We start from the raw sequence: 15,811 nt of genomic DNA, 5'->3' as shown, positions 1-15,811 counted from the left end.
TAAAACCTTATTGCAGAGTGTTGCCAAAATGTGTATATTGAATGTATGCATAGTCAAAAAGTAGATTGAGTATATGTAAAAATTAAAGTGTAACACTGACAAGTGTCAATGATGAGTGAAAATCTACTAATATGCTAACAGACACTAAATTAAATGTCTTGACCACTGGAATTCATGAAACGGCATTTATGCAAATGGCGTAACAGAGAACAGTTACACAATTTCAATAGGACAGTAGTATTGAACACAAAGAGCTGGTCATCTCTTGGGAAGAATCTGACATTGAAATAAGAATGTAGTAAACAATCATATCTTTTGAGCTAATACCCAGTCATTTTTTATTATTTTCAGTCGTCTTTAAAAGTTTGTTTTGTTGTTTGTCATTTTAAAATAAGAATTATGGCACCTTCGGTATTAAGAGATTCTAGTCCCCACAAAATGTAATAAAATGAAACAGAATTGTTTTCAATTGAACACAGATTTCTGCTCTGTATTTTACATCTAAAAGTTCTTCTAGCTGTTCAGAAAATGATGTGTCTGAATGTGTTTGTGTGAATTCAGCATGATTAGATATTAAAGTTTGTCTCTCACAAAAACACACATCAGAAAGCTAAGCCTTTTTATCATCAGTTCTCAATTTTCATCAGCTTGTTAAAATGTCACTTATTGATGGTGGAAGCTTTGAAGGGGTTGATTTTTCTCAGCCGGGATGAGGCAATGAGAACACACTCTTAAATACTTGGTGTAAATACATCCTGTAATTATTAAGGTATGCATCACACCTTTATATCTCAATATCCTGAGAAGTGACTTTGGGCCTAAAACTCACTACAGAAGTTTTAATTAAAACAAAGGGTGTTCTGAACGTAAAGTGCTGATGAAGATGATCCTCATGTGAAATTGTCCTCTTGAAGTATCAAAAGGTCCAATGCACAGGACATACGAACAGAAACTTTGTTTGTCTTTCCTGGCTTTTGTGTGTCTAGCAGTCTCAGTGAGTGGGAAGCCTCTGACTCCCGGAATTCCAAAGGTGCAAATATGTAACCCCAAAAGGAGAGGCAGAACCTGCACAGTTCAGTGATTGTTGGAATGCATGTTTAATGCATGTCAAAAGTAAAAGGCTGTCTGACTGGCACCATCAGTCAGAAAGCCTGGACCCCTCAGTGCGTCTGGCTGTCTTTTAATTGTATGGGTCAAATGAGAAGGTAAAAGTGCCTTGCCTTCAGTAGACGTCTTTTCAGTTCTTCAGCGCAAATTGGCCATGCCACTTGGGGGGGGGGATTTGGGGACATGCAAACACAGTCACATGGTCAGTCCAGTGTTTTACAACAGAAAAGAATATCCCTTGTCAAAGTCAGTTCCCAGCTTCTGTCAACACAACACTGGATGCGGTTTTCCAGATTTCTTGGTACAGGGCTCCCGTTGCTTGTTTTTCTTAGAGTTGAATGAAAGTTTAATACAGGATATGAAGGAGTGAAGTATCTGTGTAAGATATTTAGGTCATATCTAGGGGTCTACTGGTCATGTTTTCATCAGGTTTTCTGCATCTGGGATGATGTCACCATTGTCCTGGAGCCATCCGTCGTGCCAATGAAACCAGGGAAGTAGGACAAGAGGGGAAAATGGGTTGACCGGCAACACAAGCTCTTGTATATCACACTCTAATTAAAAATTTTCATTTATTGAATCCTTCGCTCTGTTGGGTCAGAAGGGCATCTCTCACCCTCCAGGGTGGACTGCTTGGAGAAGAGGGGGTGGGAGATGTTAAAGTTGGAAACCCTCCATCGGAGCCTCACACTGCTGGAACAGGAATTGTTGCTGCTGGAGGTCAACAGCAGGCGCCAGAGCCGGATCCTCATCATCTGTGCTGAAAAAGCGCTCGATCAGGTCAAAGGCCTTCTGATAGATCTCCTGGTTCTCATGGCCCTGAAGAAACTCCAGCTTATCCAGTCCTATGAGAAAGCAGTAGATAAAAATAAGCTTCAGCACCTTACGAAGCATTTGTCACGAAAATGTCTGGAATTTTAGTGTACAGTAAATGTATGAAGCAATATCTGGAATTTGTTAGGAGTTGAAGTGGGCAATCAACCAAATAATTAATTATCTTTAAGTCATTATGAAATCATAATTGAGCCTGTTTACTTCCTTAATACACATTTCTGGTCTTACTGTGCACAATTCATCAGTGCATGTTACACCAAAGAAAAAAAATGCTTTTTATAATCATTTGTAAAAATGTAAAAACATCTCTCCTCCAATAACCAATCAAGGCATCTAGATGCTGATATGCCCACAACACCCACCCTTTTTTTCTCATTAAATAACCCGTTTTGCTATAACAGGGCTAGGTATTGATACAGATTTCCCAATTATATTCCGATTCACAAGCTCTCAATTCAATTCAATAACGATTCATATGGTATATTTCAGTTATAAAGTCCATTTAGTTACAAATGAAAGAAAATCTCTCCCAGATAATGCTATTTGGACCTAACTAGGTACATAACAAAAATATTAATTTAACAAATCTGGCATGATGATCCAGCTTTTTAAAAATGTGCAAAACCATGTATTCCATCAATTAATTAGTTATTATATTGTATATATTATATTTTATTATTAATTTATACTAGTTACAAGTATTTACATTGATTTGTAGAACACGTGAAAAAATGGGTAATGTCTCTTTAAGAAAACTAGCAGTTCTGTAAAGAGTGTCTGTAATTAGCACATATAAAAGAGAGAGGACCCGAATGGCTGGAATAGATCAGAATTAAAAGTTTCGTTTATTTTTGATCAACAATTGACAAAGGAACAGAAATAATATTAAGAGATATATTATTTACAGGAGTCGTCAAATCAAACTTTAAATCTCAACAACCAGTGAAACGATGTAGAAATTCTTTGCCAATATAGTACAATATAGTGCTGAGTAAAATCTGAACATTTACCAGCTAGTGGCAATTTTAAGTCGCATAGCACGAAATTTGGTCTCATAAGCGAGTGATTTACTCGCATTGTCGAGAGTTGCGTGTTAAGTAAAAGATCAATTTTGGGATTTTAATATAACGCTATCGTTCAAATGAAGATCGCGATACATCGGGTCCACCAGTCCTACTGAGAAATATATCACATTATGTAAGTAAAATGGGTTGCAAATGCTGTTTCATGATTACCAAACGTTACCAACATACCATATGCCTCCTCAATGAGGCCGCAGTAGGGGTTAATGCCTCCTCCTCGTTTAGCTTCAAGCTCACCCAGTCGTAGGATGTTCTCCAGGCCATTCAGGGCCACCTGTACGATCTTTGAATCCATCAGTGTCAGGAGGTCACATAGGGGTTTGATGCAACCAAGATCAACAAGGTGCCTGAGGAAAGAATCAAAACATTAAAATGTATAGCTTCCTTGGTTGTCCCACTTAGAAGTATCCATTTCAACAGAATATTAATAAGGTCTGTGAAAACATCTAGCTAACAATTACATCTAATCCAGTCTAAGATGCTGTCAATAAAACTGAAAATGTTCCATACAAGTAAAAGTTGCAAAACCTCTCGGCTAAATTTGATTTAACCAGGTTCCCGTAACTTGATAAATGATATTCATAACTTAACCGGATAATCGTGATTGGAACTTTAAAATTCATTTTACAGAAACTGCGCACACAAAGACAAACTTCTAGCCAATTAAATCTATTTGAGCCATGCATAACTCAGGACTACTTTATTAATTCTATGACTTGTCCAGGCCAAGAAATCACAATTTTAAAATTCCCTGATATTTGCAGGTTTTCCATGACCAACTCTTGGCACTCGCATACCACTGTACTAGGGATGCACCAAAATTTTGCCCGAAAATGGCATAAATATCTATTTCTGGTTTTTAGCCGAAAGAGAAAAAAGGCAGAAAATCTTGGCTGTAAATTTGAACAGAAACTAACACACACTTTACGCTGCACATTGTCACATACGCTGTCACATATCCCCAGATGTGAAGTGATCACACTCTTGGTTATTAGTGCTTTAATTAGTAGCGCTTTCCAGTGCTCCGATGTGTGTCATTCTGTGTCATAACTGTTACTATCAAGCTACATTATGACAATAAAGTAGCATAAATCCAACACTATAGTAGTCCATATGACTCATACTTTATATTCAAAGTCTATAGAATAGTTTGTAAATTGCAAAGGATGTGTTTAATAAGCAAGTAATAATTGACGCTGTGCATCGTGACCGTATTACCGCATTATTTTTCAATAATTCAATGGGCCGGAGTCAGTTATTCCACTTATACCATGGTTCCCACAGTTTAAGACATAGTTCAGGGTTTTATCTTAAGACATTTTCTGGTTTTCGTCTCTAAAATGCTCTTGTGAGTGGAACTACTATCTTCTGCCACAGATTCAGCACCTTGCTTTGATACAGCTGAAGCCTTCATTGCTAGTTCGAAAACATCACTTTAGAACTAGCAACAGAGGATAGTGGGGCTTGCGCTGTGTGTGAGTTTGTTTTTGAGTGATCAAAAGAAAAAAACTCAAATTGCAAGAGATCGCTTCTGGAAATACCTTTTTTGTTGCAGCTCTCGTCAGAAGTAACATCGCTTAAAAATCGGCAAGATGTAATTTTATGCACTTCTCAGCAGCAGCGAGTGTCACCATTTTTGTATATAGCTTCTCCAATGTAAACCTTAATAACGTTTTTCAACCCTGCTGAGTTGCAGGTGCGCGCTGACATGACGGCTGTGTTTTTTGCTCGAGAGTGTGCATGATGCATATAATATATGTGTGCCATAGAACTGGCTTGATGTTCACTGAAGATTCTCACTGGAATAACTGATCATTTTGATGCTGCATAACCCAGTAGAGTAAAATAAATGGTTTTCTTAATAGGCTACAAATTCTTTAATATAATTCTTCTTTGTCTACTCTATTTTATAATGAAATGCATAGTTACAGAAAAAGTGGTTTTAGTGTACCCCTAATAATAACATTTAGAATTTGTTCATTTAATCCAAACAAAGACCAGAGTCCAGAATGATTGGTTTTTCGTTTCGGCCATGAATTTTCATTTCGATGCATCACTAGTACCTGTTCTTTTGTTAAAGGTGCATTCAGTAATTTGGGGCTAATTTAAGAAGTTGTACACATTAACAAATGAATTGTGTTTTTGTGAAGAGTGATCCTAATGGTGTACACTCACATGAGATGAAGACTGTACTCATAATAGTTTTCTATAAGAAGTGTTTTATTATACATGGTGTGGGTCACCCCTTCAATGTGTTTCACCATGATCATATGACACTAAAGGTCGAAGAAGAAATTCCTTGTGCTCATTGGCTGCCGCTTATGTAGATACACTTGGCTATGATTAGCTTGTTTTGTGATGCAAAGAGCAAAAAGAATACAATCTAAAACACTTATTATTGAGCTTTATAAGCAGAGAGCAGCTGTACTGCCGAAGAAGCGAAAAAGGTCAGAAGCAAGAAGACAGAAAGTATAATTTGAATAAATATCTGTATGGCATACACAAGGTGGAAAGATTTGATGATTGAGAAAACCATGAGTGTTTCCGACAGGGTTTTGTGAGACTGTGGTAGGTGTATTTTGTACATTTTATAGTTAAATGCATCCATCTGGTGCACTTTGAGAGCTAAAGTAAGAGGCTAGATATATGAAGAACTTTGTGCTCTTGTAAACTATTTTGTGCTCTAGTAGTAATTTAATCATAAAAACATTGGTTGTATAGATATGGATGGTGATAACACAGCAAAAACGTCACACCCACAGAGCAAAAATGAGACCGAGTTTATTGTAGTCACAAATGGTGAAAACTTGACTAGGGCATACATATGAGCCAGGTCTGGACATTAAGCATTGTCATATGCTTGTACTCCGGACAAGTAAATTGGTCATTCACTTGTCCAGAGAGAAAAAAGGACATTTAAGTTACGTGCTCAAGTAACATGTCGTATATTTTTCTAAAATTAGGAATGATGCCCAGCCTAATAGTGTACCTATGCAATCAACAAAATTTTCTGCGACAGAAATGTAAACTTCACTGGGTAGCGGAGGATGCTATTGTCATATGATAATTATTTTATGTTACTTATGATAGTCAAATAAACAAACGCCTCCATTGCCACCATTAACAGCAGGGGTGCTCAAACTTCTATGGAATGAGATCTACTTTTTCATCATGTTATTGCAACAAGATCTACCATGTACAATAAAGGATATACATTATCATAATACCAAATCTTCAGTAGTCGGTAGTGAAATTTGACAATTCTAAATACAAGCTTCAAAACCACAACCAATAATAACACTAACTAATATGTTAATTATGGGAGAATGGTTTCAAGTAATTACTCATGACTAGTAAACACTCAGTAATAAAATAACAATAAAAACATCAATGAATAGAAATAGATTCAAAATAATACAATAAAAAAATACAAATTAAGAAAATTCAGTGCTTTTTTAACAGCTATAAAAGTTTTTAACAGCAGTTTAAAGTATTTATTCAGAATAAAATGCAACATAAAATGCAACATAAAATTACTACTGGTATTTATTGTATGATTATAATACTTTAATACTTTTTAAAGCTACTTAAGTTTTTCATTCAAGAGCAGCGAGTGGTTTTCTCATTTTCTTGTTAAGGTTGTTTGATTATTATAATGACACACTAGACAGCAGCAGGTCTATTAGCTTATATTTATACTTACAAGTCTGACATTTTAATATAAATCCGCTTTTTTTTCTCCACTGTTTACATTCAATTTAGACATCACTCTCTGTATTTACATGAATACCTCACCAAGATGGGCATTTTGGCAGAATTTTGAAATGTATTTGACAATTCAGATGCGCATCAGTGCAAGCATTTTTGGAACACATGCATTTTCAGCACACACAAATACGGCGACTGTTAATCAAACAGGGCGCAGTTGGCCTGTTACTAGATCGCTTGCGAATTATAAAATGATGTGCTCTTTGTTACTTTCAACAGTAGAATAAGAACTTTATAATAGCTTAGGCTATAACAAATATAGCTGTTTATTATTTTATTGACATTTTAATTAGTCTGCTTGTCCCATCAGGCAAGTCAAATTCTTTTCACTTGCCCCTTCAAAAATCCACTTGTCCCTGACAAGTGGGTGGTGTTCTAACTAACTTAGAGATGCTTTGCTGAAGCAACGGCATAAAACACAACATTAGAGATCTTTTATGTTATTATGAGAAGTGTAAAAATATTTTCGGATCATTCTGAAACTGGCGGCACAAATTCGTTAGGTAATTAATGGGAAACACTACATGAGTAGTGATGCCGATGTTGCTTTTTTTTTATTGGACAGGTAAGGAATTATGAATTGTTCAGGCCACTCTCTAAAACAGACAGTGGAATTTACATAAAACGAATACAAGTTTCCCTCAAACGTTTTAAAATGACGTGTGAGTCAACATATGTTAATAACAGACAGTTTTCAGCTGTGTTTACAAACGCAACCAGAAAGCAATGTGTGATTTTTTTATTCTTTGCTATCACAGCTATAGTATGGGGTGGCTCATCTACCTCCACCTCTATGAAATGTCATATGTCTTTATTCGTTTAGTAGCTTGGCACAGTGATGGTTGTGTATTTTGTGTAAACCATGACTTTGGTTGCTTGGACACAAAACGAGTTCTTCAAATACGGTATTCATGGACATGCTAAATTTGATCATCAAAAACAATTCTAATCTTTGCTTTACCACGACATTCTGTATCGATAGATAATTGAGGTTTATTTCACGGCAAGCAGTCTTAAGAAATAATGTGAAACATAGACTGTCTGAAGTTTGTTTTTAGGCAAAGCAATTATATTATATTAATTATAATAAATAACTTTAGATGCAAATGACATTCCAAAGCTGGCGTGAGATGATCATGCAGATCGACTGATGGCAGTCCAGCGTCTAACACCACTGTTGTATCAGTACTTAAAAGTACACGAAGAAGAGCACTGCTAACACTAGCGAGAGAACTACATAATGCCCTTTTAAGAGATTCTTTTCATTTTACCACAGTTTTAACCTAAAAATGTGCACTTTCAAATGGAAGGGGATCTTATGAGAGACATGACCCCTCTCACCTGATTTGCTCAGCAGAGCCACCAGATGTAGCGTTTGTAATTGCCCAGGCTGCCTCCTTCCTTGTACGGAACTCGGCTACTTGTAGGATATGGATCATTGGGGGAAGCAAGTCTGCATCGATCACCATCTACAGGTTACACAGATGGATAGAGCACAGTCATCCAGATGCAAAGACGAACATTCAGATAATCAAAACAATCACCTGTTTAAATATGGACATACCTGTATTTGTGCACGGTTCCCAGCTGTGATATTGGAAATAGTCCAACATGCCTCCTTCTTAATGGACTCTTTCGGGCTACTCAGCAGGTGAAGGAGACTTTGCAGGGCAGAGCAGTTAAGAATCACCTGTTTATGAGATGTCATATGGTATTAACTTTTAGATGTGTTAAGCACAAAGTGAATTGAAGTAATAGCAATATCATTACAGTACAGTACAGAGAATATAAGTTTCACCTGAGTCTGCAGGTCATCTCCCGTGACAATGTTCCCCACAGCTCTTAAAGCAGGGGACACCACTTTATATTCTGCATGTCTGCAACAAATATGAAAACAACAACTCAAAAAGCTGTTCATACTCAATTCAATTTTAAATAGCAGCCTCAAAAATATTTTTCAAGAGAGGTTCCATTGAAATTGATCAAAACCTAAAGCTATTCATTACTGTCTCTATTATCCCAGCACTTAATTGTTCTATCCATCTTTTCTTACAGCAGTAGTTCCACTAGTCTGCGGCAGACTCCTGAGTCAATGACAGCCTGGATCTTCTCATTGGGTCCATCAGAGAGATAAGAAAGAGCCCAGCATGCATCGGCCAGAATGTCGGTATCGTTCACAAACAGCAGCCAGGAGAGAACACTTAGACATGGTGATACCTGTAAAAGACAAATACAATGTACACACACATCGTTAAGCATAAATTTAGGTCAGAATTGACTTTTTTATATGCTTGCTTGAAATACAGCAGGCCCTTTTCATCTTTCAAACTCTCCTCATTTGCATTTATTCATTTGGCAGGGGCTTTCATCCAAAGGGACTTAGAAGTGCAACAAAATCAATTAGTCATATTAGGAGCCAACAGCGTTAGCAGTAAAGATAGACCTTTGGCAACAACTTACTGATATGTGTTTTACTTAAAGAGCAAAAATCACAGTAAATGCTTTGTTTGTGGATTGCCCCTTCCTGCAATGATTACATATAAAAAGAGGTTCCTGCTACCTTGGCGAAATCTGGGGGTGGGTTTTTCCCTCTGCACAGGTTAGACAGAGCCCAAACTGCATTCCTCATCATAGTCAGACGATTTTGTTTGGCCAATAACCTGCAAGGGGAATCTGTATTATTAAGACAACCATTACACAATACATTTTCAAAAGCAATTGGTTGCAGGACTTACTGTACTAGAGAGGGTAGAATGTTGCAGTCCAGAACATAGTCTCTGCACTCTGTGCTGTCTCCTGCAATGTTGCCTAAAGCCCACACCGCCTACAGCAAACATAAAGACTCAAAAACATCAATTCACCCATAACCATGTTACAGCTTTCTATACTTCAAACCAGCATGTACAACCAATAGAGATAAATCGAAACATTGCAGAACAGTTGCTGTGGTTTATGCAGGCAATTTGGCTTCCTTTATCTATCATACTATAAACCTGTCTGGAATGAGGCTAATAGGAAAACATAATTAAGTGATTAAATTAACCTGCTATCAAACACAAGACATTTAACTATGGTTAATTAGGTCTATTTTTGCCCCATCAAATAGACAAAAAGTGTAATTCCATTACAAACCCTAAATATAAATTAGGACTAGGAAATATTAGTGATAAAATATCATTCTTCTTTGTGTTCTTGCAGTGGAAAAACTCATATTAAGCATTTTGAAACCAGTTGGCGACAATTGTCAAAACACACAGCTGATGTGTGTAATTATTTTGATGTTCTAAAACTTTTTCCTACCCCAGCTTAATATGCAGAAGTAATTAAAAGTTATTAGTTGGTTGATTTCCCTGATGTTTCAGCCCAACTAGGGAAAAAATTTGATATGCGATAAGATAATTCTATGATGACATCATCAGAGCAAACGGAATCCCCACTGCCCAAATAAACTGGTTTATTGGAATAAAGAAGAACCATCTATCATACAGATCACATACATAATTGTCTTTTGTTCCAAATTGAATATAGACTGTGTATAATATGTACAGTTTTACCATTAGTTATGTAGCATATTAAAATTCCTCTTAATGTATTATTTGTATTATTTTTTTTTTTGTAAAGGGCATCTGAATATGAAGACAAATTTCACCATATTGTGGGATATCCTAAAAGTAAATGTAAAATATTTTATTTAATCTTTACACTGTAATTCATGTTTGTATTCATTTCAAAATTAGTTCATTCAATGTGGGACTTTTGTTTTGAAAAATGATGTCCATAAGCACTTGCTATAGAAATTCGCTTTCTGCTTTCTGGTTTAACTTGCTTGTTGTCAGTACGTGCTGAACTTGACTGAGAGGAATGATTTCATCTGGAGTCAATTAAATTAAACCCATCCTTTGATATATCCACACAGACCACAGTGGTCAATAAACAAGCCAATTTTGAGTTTTTATACCGCCGTCTGGTCTCATTATTATCTGCGCACACACACAGTTAAAGCACAGGACAGTGACAGTTACAGCACCCAGCCAATTAACGCCCAGCCTTTTCTCTGCATCACCTTGAACATTACTGTATTAAATTATCTGAGTGAATTGTATTAAACATCATTCCGTTATGCATACGTTATGATTTGTACATTTGCGATATTTATCTAAATTAGATATTTTGTGCAGCCCTAAGCATTGGCTTAACCAATGACATTAATTTAGGTGGGACTGTCTGTTAGTTCAGCCAATGAGAGATAAAGTGTGTGTTTAGAAAGCGGTTTAAAGACTGTTTATTTTTGCAATTCTGTTTGATGGTGGAGAAATTTCACACTTCCGCTTTAAGAGCTAATACATAAATATTGATATTGAAAATTGTAAAAAGGCTGTAAAATACAGATATATTCATTTTATCAGCTTAAGTGTGTAATTCCTGAACCATTATTGCAACCAAAAGGAATTGCAAAAATAAACAATGTTTTCAAAACCGCTTGCATGCAGATGGTCAAACAGTCAGTTAGTCCCGCCCCCATCTCAAACCATCGGTTGTGTAACGCTGCTGAGGTGGGTCTAAGCGAGACTCTCAAAACACAATAATTTTTATATTGCCACTGAGACCAACCAAAATTAACCAATGAATAGCTTACTTATAGTTATGTCTGCATATAGACGATAGAATGGAAAGAAGAAAGTATTTTAACACATATAACACACTTCAGCTTAAAGCTATATTGCCCTGTCCTTATATACATTTAAAAATTTCAGCATTTTTATTTAGTTTATTGGGAATCAAACCTGCTCTTGTACATCTTCGAAATCAGAGGCGAGCATCTCAATGAAAATGGGCACTGCCCCAGCCTGGATGACCACGCGTGTCTGGAGGGATGTGCCTGAAGCGATGTTGGTCAGAACCCACGCTGCTTCAAACTGCATAGAGACAGATGCCTGTTACCATACAGTAGAGAGCCATCCACTAATGCACCATTCAAGAGCCAAGAGGATTAAATAAAGACACCAAAGTGTCTTGCAAAATATACACATTCCAACAGTGTGAGCCTGTGTTGGGAACGCTCCATGCTTGATGACTCACTGTCTCAACTTGGGGGCTTAGTCTGCAGGCTGTTCTTCTGGCAACAGGCTGTATGATTCGTTTTACCATCACCCAGTTCCAGCCTATTAAGCTTACCTGTAGCGTGCAGTTCTCCCTCCTCTTCAGGAACTCAACGAAACAGTCCACGACGCCAGGGGTGGCAATGACCTCATCAATGGGCGGATTAGGTTCTAATAGAGGGTTAAAAAAAGTTTGTCAGCAAGTCCTTTTCATAATAAATATGATTATGTCAGCACTTGAATGAGTCTTTCACCTTTAGATAAGAGTTTTCTGAAGCACTGTGTTCCTATAAGTTGCTGTTCAGGACAGCTAGAGAAGATCATTTGTATCATGTCCTCAGATATAACGCTTCCCTATGATGGGGATGGAGTGAAAAACAAAAGATGAAGTCAATGGATTCTTTTCATCAATATGAAACAATGTACAAGTCAGTTTAACTTCTATTTAACATTCTCACCGTGATTTGGTCCATGTTGTTGGCCTGTGATTCCAGGTATCCGCTGTCTGACATTCCATCCTCTTCCAGTGTTCCATCCTCCTCCACTGTGGCCACATTTCTGCGCTTGAACAGCTGTAAGAACACAAAGATTCTCAGCCCACTGTGGTAAAAAAAATACCAAGCTGTGCTGTACCTCAGACTACTGACATGTTGTACTTTATTCCTTAACACATTTAACCCAGTCAAAAGCAAAACGTTGGCAAAATTAACCAACACAGATTTCAGTTTTATTACTAAAACCTGCACTTAAAGCCACGGACATATCTTCAATTCTCTTACTTGTTCATCTTTCTTTTGTTTGCGAAGTTGCAGGCCTTCCTCTTCCCTCCTCCTCCTCATCTCGTCTGTGTTGAGTGATTTGTTTTTATAGCTTTTGAGACGTGCATTGTCCTTTCCCTGACTCATGGCGCTGTCTGTTGGAAAGACATGATCAAAGGAATATAAACACAAGAGAAATCAACAAGCCTCATTAAAAGAGTTGCATGGGGATTTAAGCTTGATCTCTGTTAGATGACAGGCTTAAACAGATTGTTTCAAAAGATCACTGAATGTTACTTATTTCCATACACCAATTATTTTTTACACCAATGACAAGATATACACCGATCAGCCACATTAAATGGTTTTATCATTAAAACCACCTGCCTAATAATGTGTAAGGTCGTGCCACCAAAACAGCACCGACCCGCATCTCAAAATAGCCTTCTGAGATTATATTCTTCTCACAACAATTGTACAGAGTGGTTATCTTCATTACCGTAGACTATGTCAGTTCGAACCAGTCTGGCCATTCTCTGAGGAGATCAGCTGTTACAGAAATAATCAAACCAGCTCATCTGGCACCAACAATCATGCCACGGTCCAAATCACTGAGATCAAATTCTTTCCCCATTCTGATGGTTGAAGTAAACATTAACTGAAGCACCTGACCCGTATCTGCTTGATTTTATGCACTACACTGCTGCCACATGATTGGCTGATCAGATAATCGCATGGATGATTGTTGGTGCCAGATGGGCTGGTTTGAGTTTTTCTGTAACTGCTGATCTCCTGTGATTTTCACACACAACAATCTCAAGAATTTACTCTGAATGATGCTAAAAACAAAAAACATCCAGTGAGTGGCAGTTCTGAAATCTTTTTTCCATGCTCTTGAAAAATTTGCTTTTTGGCGATACGTGTTTTTCATCAGACAGCGACGATATATAAATGTTTTAGCTGTTTCCATCACATTGCAATTATCCAAGAGAGAGATGGATTGCATCGACAATCGTTTGCTCTTCTTTGCATTCCCGGATGTCATCCTCGAATTTTGCCTCCTGAATTTCTCAACCACTATTTAACAACCGGAATTTTGAGGCCTGAAATCCACAACCTGAATAATAAAAGCTTGGATTTCACAACCTGAATTGTTTTAGGTGAATTCACAAATTATTTTCAAATATTTAAAATAATAGCACAATTTTTCGATAACATCAAATTACACGGCCATTTTTCAAGATCATGAATTCTGAGGCTTTTTCAAAATTAAGTTACCATAGGCCTGGTGTAATGAATTCTTTTGTTTTTATTTGTAACATATACATGTATTTGTGGCATAATGTTGATTTCCACAAACAATTATTTAAACTCATCCCTCCTTTTCTTTAAAAATAAATACAAAAAAACTTACAATGGAAGTGAATGGGGCCAATTTTTAGAGGTTTTAACGGCAGAAATGTGAACTTTATAAATGTATTAAAGCACAAATGAATTATTATGTTAATACTGATGTATTATTTGAGCTTATTATAATTTAGCATAATTCTTACAGTCATTTTAGGGGTTGTTGACATTACATCATTATGGCAACAAAGTTGTAAAATTGGCTATAACTTTACACAATAAAATGTTACTTAGTGATTTTATCACATTAAAATCATGTTAACATGTGTATTGTTTATGTCTTGTCGTGGCTAAACTTTTGAAATTGAGTATTTTAATGTTTGCAGATTGGCCTCCATTCACTTCCATTGTAAGTGCCTCACTGTGACCCAGAGTTTTGCTTTTTTAAAGATTAATATATGTGGTAATCAATACTATGCAACAAATGCTGTTGATTGATCTTAACTTGTACTGAACCAGGAATATTGCTTTAATATTTTACTTTAGTCCCATTTATACATATTATGGCATAAAATATGAGTTGCTTTTGATTACATTTCTAGGTTAAGAGGTCATCAATCCTCAAAACAATGATTAATACTTTTACAGCATTTACTAATCTTTATGTTAATATCTAAATTAAAATAATTGGCTATATTTTAAGATTAGTTATGCATTATGAGTAAACATGAACTAACTATGAACAATAATATTTTGATAAATTAACATTAACAAAGATTGTTCATGATACCTAATGCATTAACTAATGTTAATGAATAATAGAAACTTATTGTAAAATATTACTAGAATTTGTATCAATGAATTGATTAAATTAACATCAACAAATGAGACAGTTTGTTTTGAATGGTTAGAACAAAATTGCCCTTATATAGGTTAATAAATGCTTCTAAAAAAAAAATCCACGAGTAAATATTGCCTTTTAATGTAAAAGTTAATTACTGACATTGCACTTTACCAATCTGACAGCAACAAAGAGACGTGGATTTTTATGCTGTCAGAGCTTGTCAGTCACTTCCGTGCGGGTTTAAACCATCAAACAGAAACATCTGTCGAGGTTTTGTGTCAATAGTTTGTTTAACCAGTCTGAATATTCTCATTTTATGTCAAGAAACTGTTTGTCGCATGGAAACGCAGATCCCTAATACATAATCAACACAGGTCATGTGTTTAACTGTCCTACCACCATCACTTATTAACCGACTACGTTGATTATTGTGATATTAGTAAGAAACAACGGATAAATAATCTGCCAGTGTGTCTTCTCACGGGCGTTTATACCCGCAGTGAAGGAGACCATTTCGACCTCAAAAACACCCCGCCAATCACACCAATTAAGCCGCAAAACCGTCTATGAAGCGGCGATCATTGATATAAGTCAATTAAATGTAATTTTAGGTTTTTACCGATGAGTGATCATCGATTAAAGGGCAGATTCTTTGGAAATATCGTTTAAACGTCAGACTCGCCTCCCCCTCCCAGATCTGCGCAGCAGCGTCTGTTAGCTCCCCTGCTAACACAGCCAACAAGGCTGACCGACTGATTGTTCTTATTTATGTTTAAACATTTGTATTTGTCAAATTTTATACACTTTACGTTGAATAAAACCGTCTAACCACAAACAATCAATTTAGACGCACTCACCTGTGAAAACGGTCTGGTTTATCCCTGCTTCGTTTAAGCTGCTACAGTTCAGCCTCCGCCGGTATGGTGATAATGCGCATGCGCATAGTGAGAGAACATCGTGTGCGAAGCGCAT

General features: G+C 36.5%; 1 protein-coding gene across 2 annotated transcripts; it reads right to left on the bottom strand.

Annotated features, from left to right (window-relative positions):
- Window positions 1–44: 44 nt before the first annotated feature.
- Window positions 45–15,811, bottom strand: LOC127634410 (importin subunit alpha-5-like). Of its 2 annotated transcripts, none has more exons than XM_052113951.1 (14): window positions 15,697–15,811; window positions 12,670–12,803; window positions 12,349–12,462; window positions 12,145–12,244; window positions 11,967–12,061; window positions 11,576–11,707; window positions 9,527–9,615; window positions 9,352–9,451; window positions 8,845–9,008; window positions 8,590–8,668; window positions 8,356–8,481; window positions 8,133–8,260; window positions 3,195–3,370; window positions 45–1,952 (listed from the first exon to the last, which is right to left on the bottom strand). In XM_052113951.1, the coding sequence occupies exons 1-14, from the start codon at window positions 15,809–15,811 to the stop codon at window positions 1,765–1,767; spliced, it is 1,740 nt and encodes a 579-aa protein (XP_051969911.1). In that variant the 3' UTR covers window positions 45–1,764. The 2 variants fall into 2 exon arrangements, with proteins under 2 accessions (XP_051969911.1, XP_051969913.1); XM_052113953.1 differs by lacking the exon at window positions 15,697–15,811 and adding an exon at window positions 15,459–15,515.

Source organism: Xyrauchen texanus, chromosome 41 (assembly GCF_025860055.1).
Source record: "Xyrauchen texanus isolate HMW12.3.18 chromosome 41, RBS_HiC_50CHRs, whole genome shotgun sequence".
Taxonomy (NCBI): Eukaryota; Metazoa; Chordata; class Actinopteri; order Cypriniformes; family Catostomidae; genus Xyrauchen; species Xyrauchen texanus.
This window is presented reverse-complemented; position numbering and strand designations above follow the sequence as displayed.

Coding starts and splice junctions, on each gene's coding strand:
- LOC127634410 (XM_052113951.1), bottom strand. CDS start 15,811: ATGCGCTTCGCACACGATGTTCTCTCACTATGCGCATGCGCATTATCA. Junction 12,245..12,348: donor ACAACATGGACCAAATCACG/GTGAGAATGTTA, acceptor TCCCCATCATAG/GGAAGCGTTATATCTGAGGA. Junction 8,669..8,844: donor AGACTAGTGGAACTACTGCT/GTAAGAAAAGAT, acceptor TATTTGTTGCAG/ACATGCAGAATATAAAGTGG.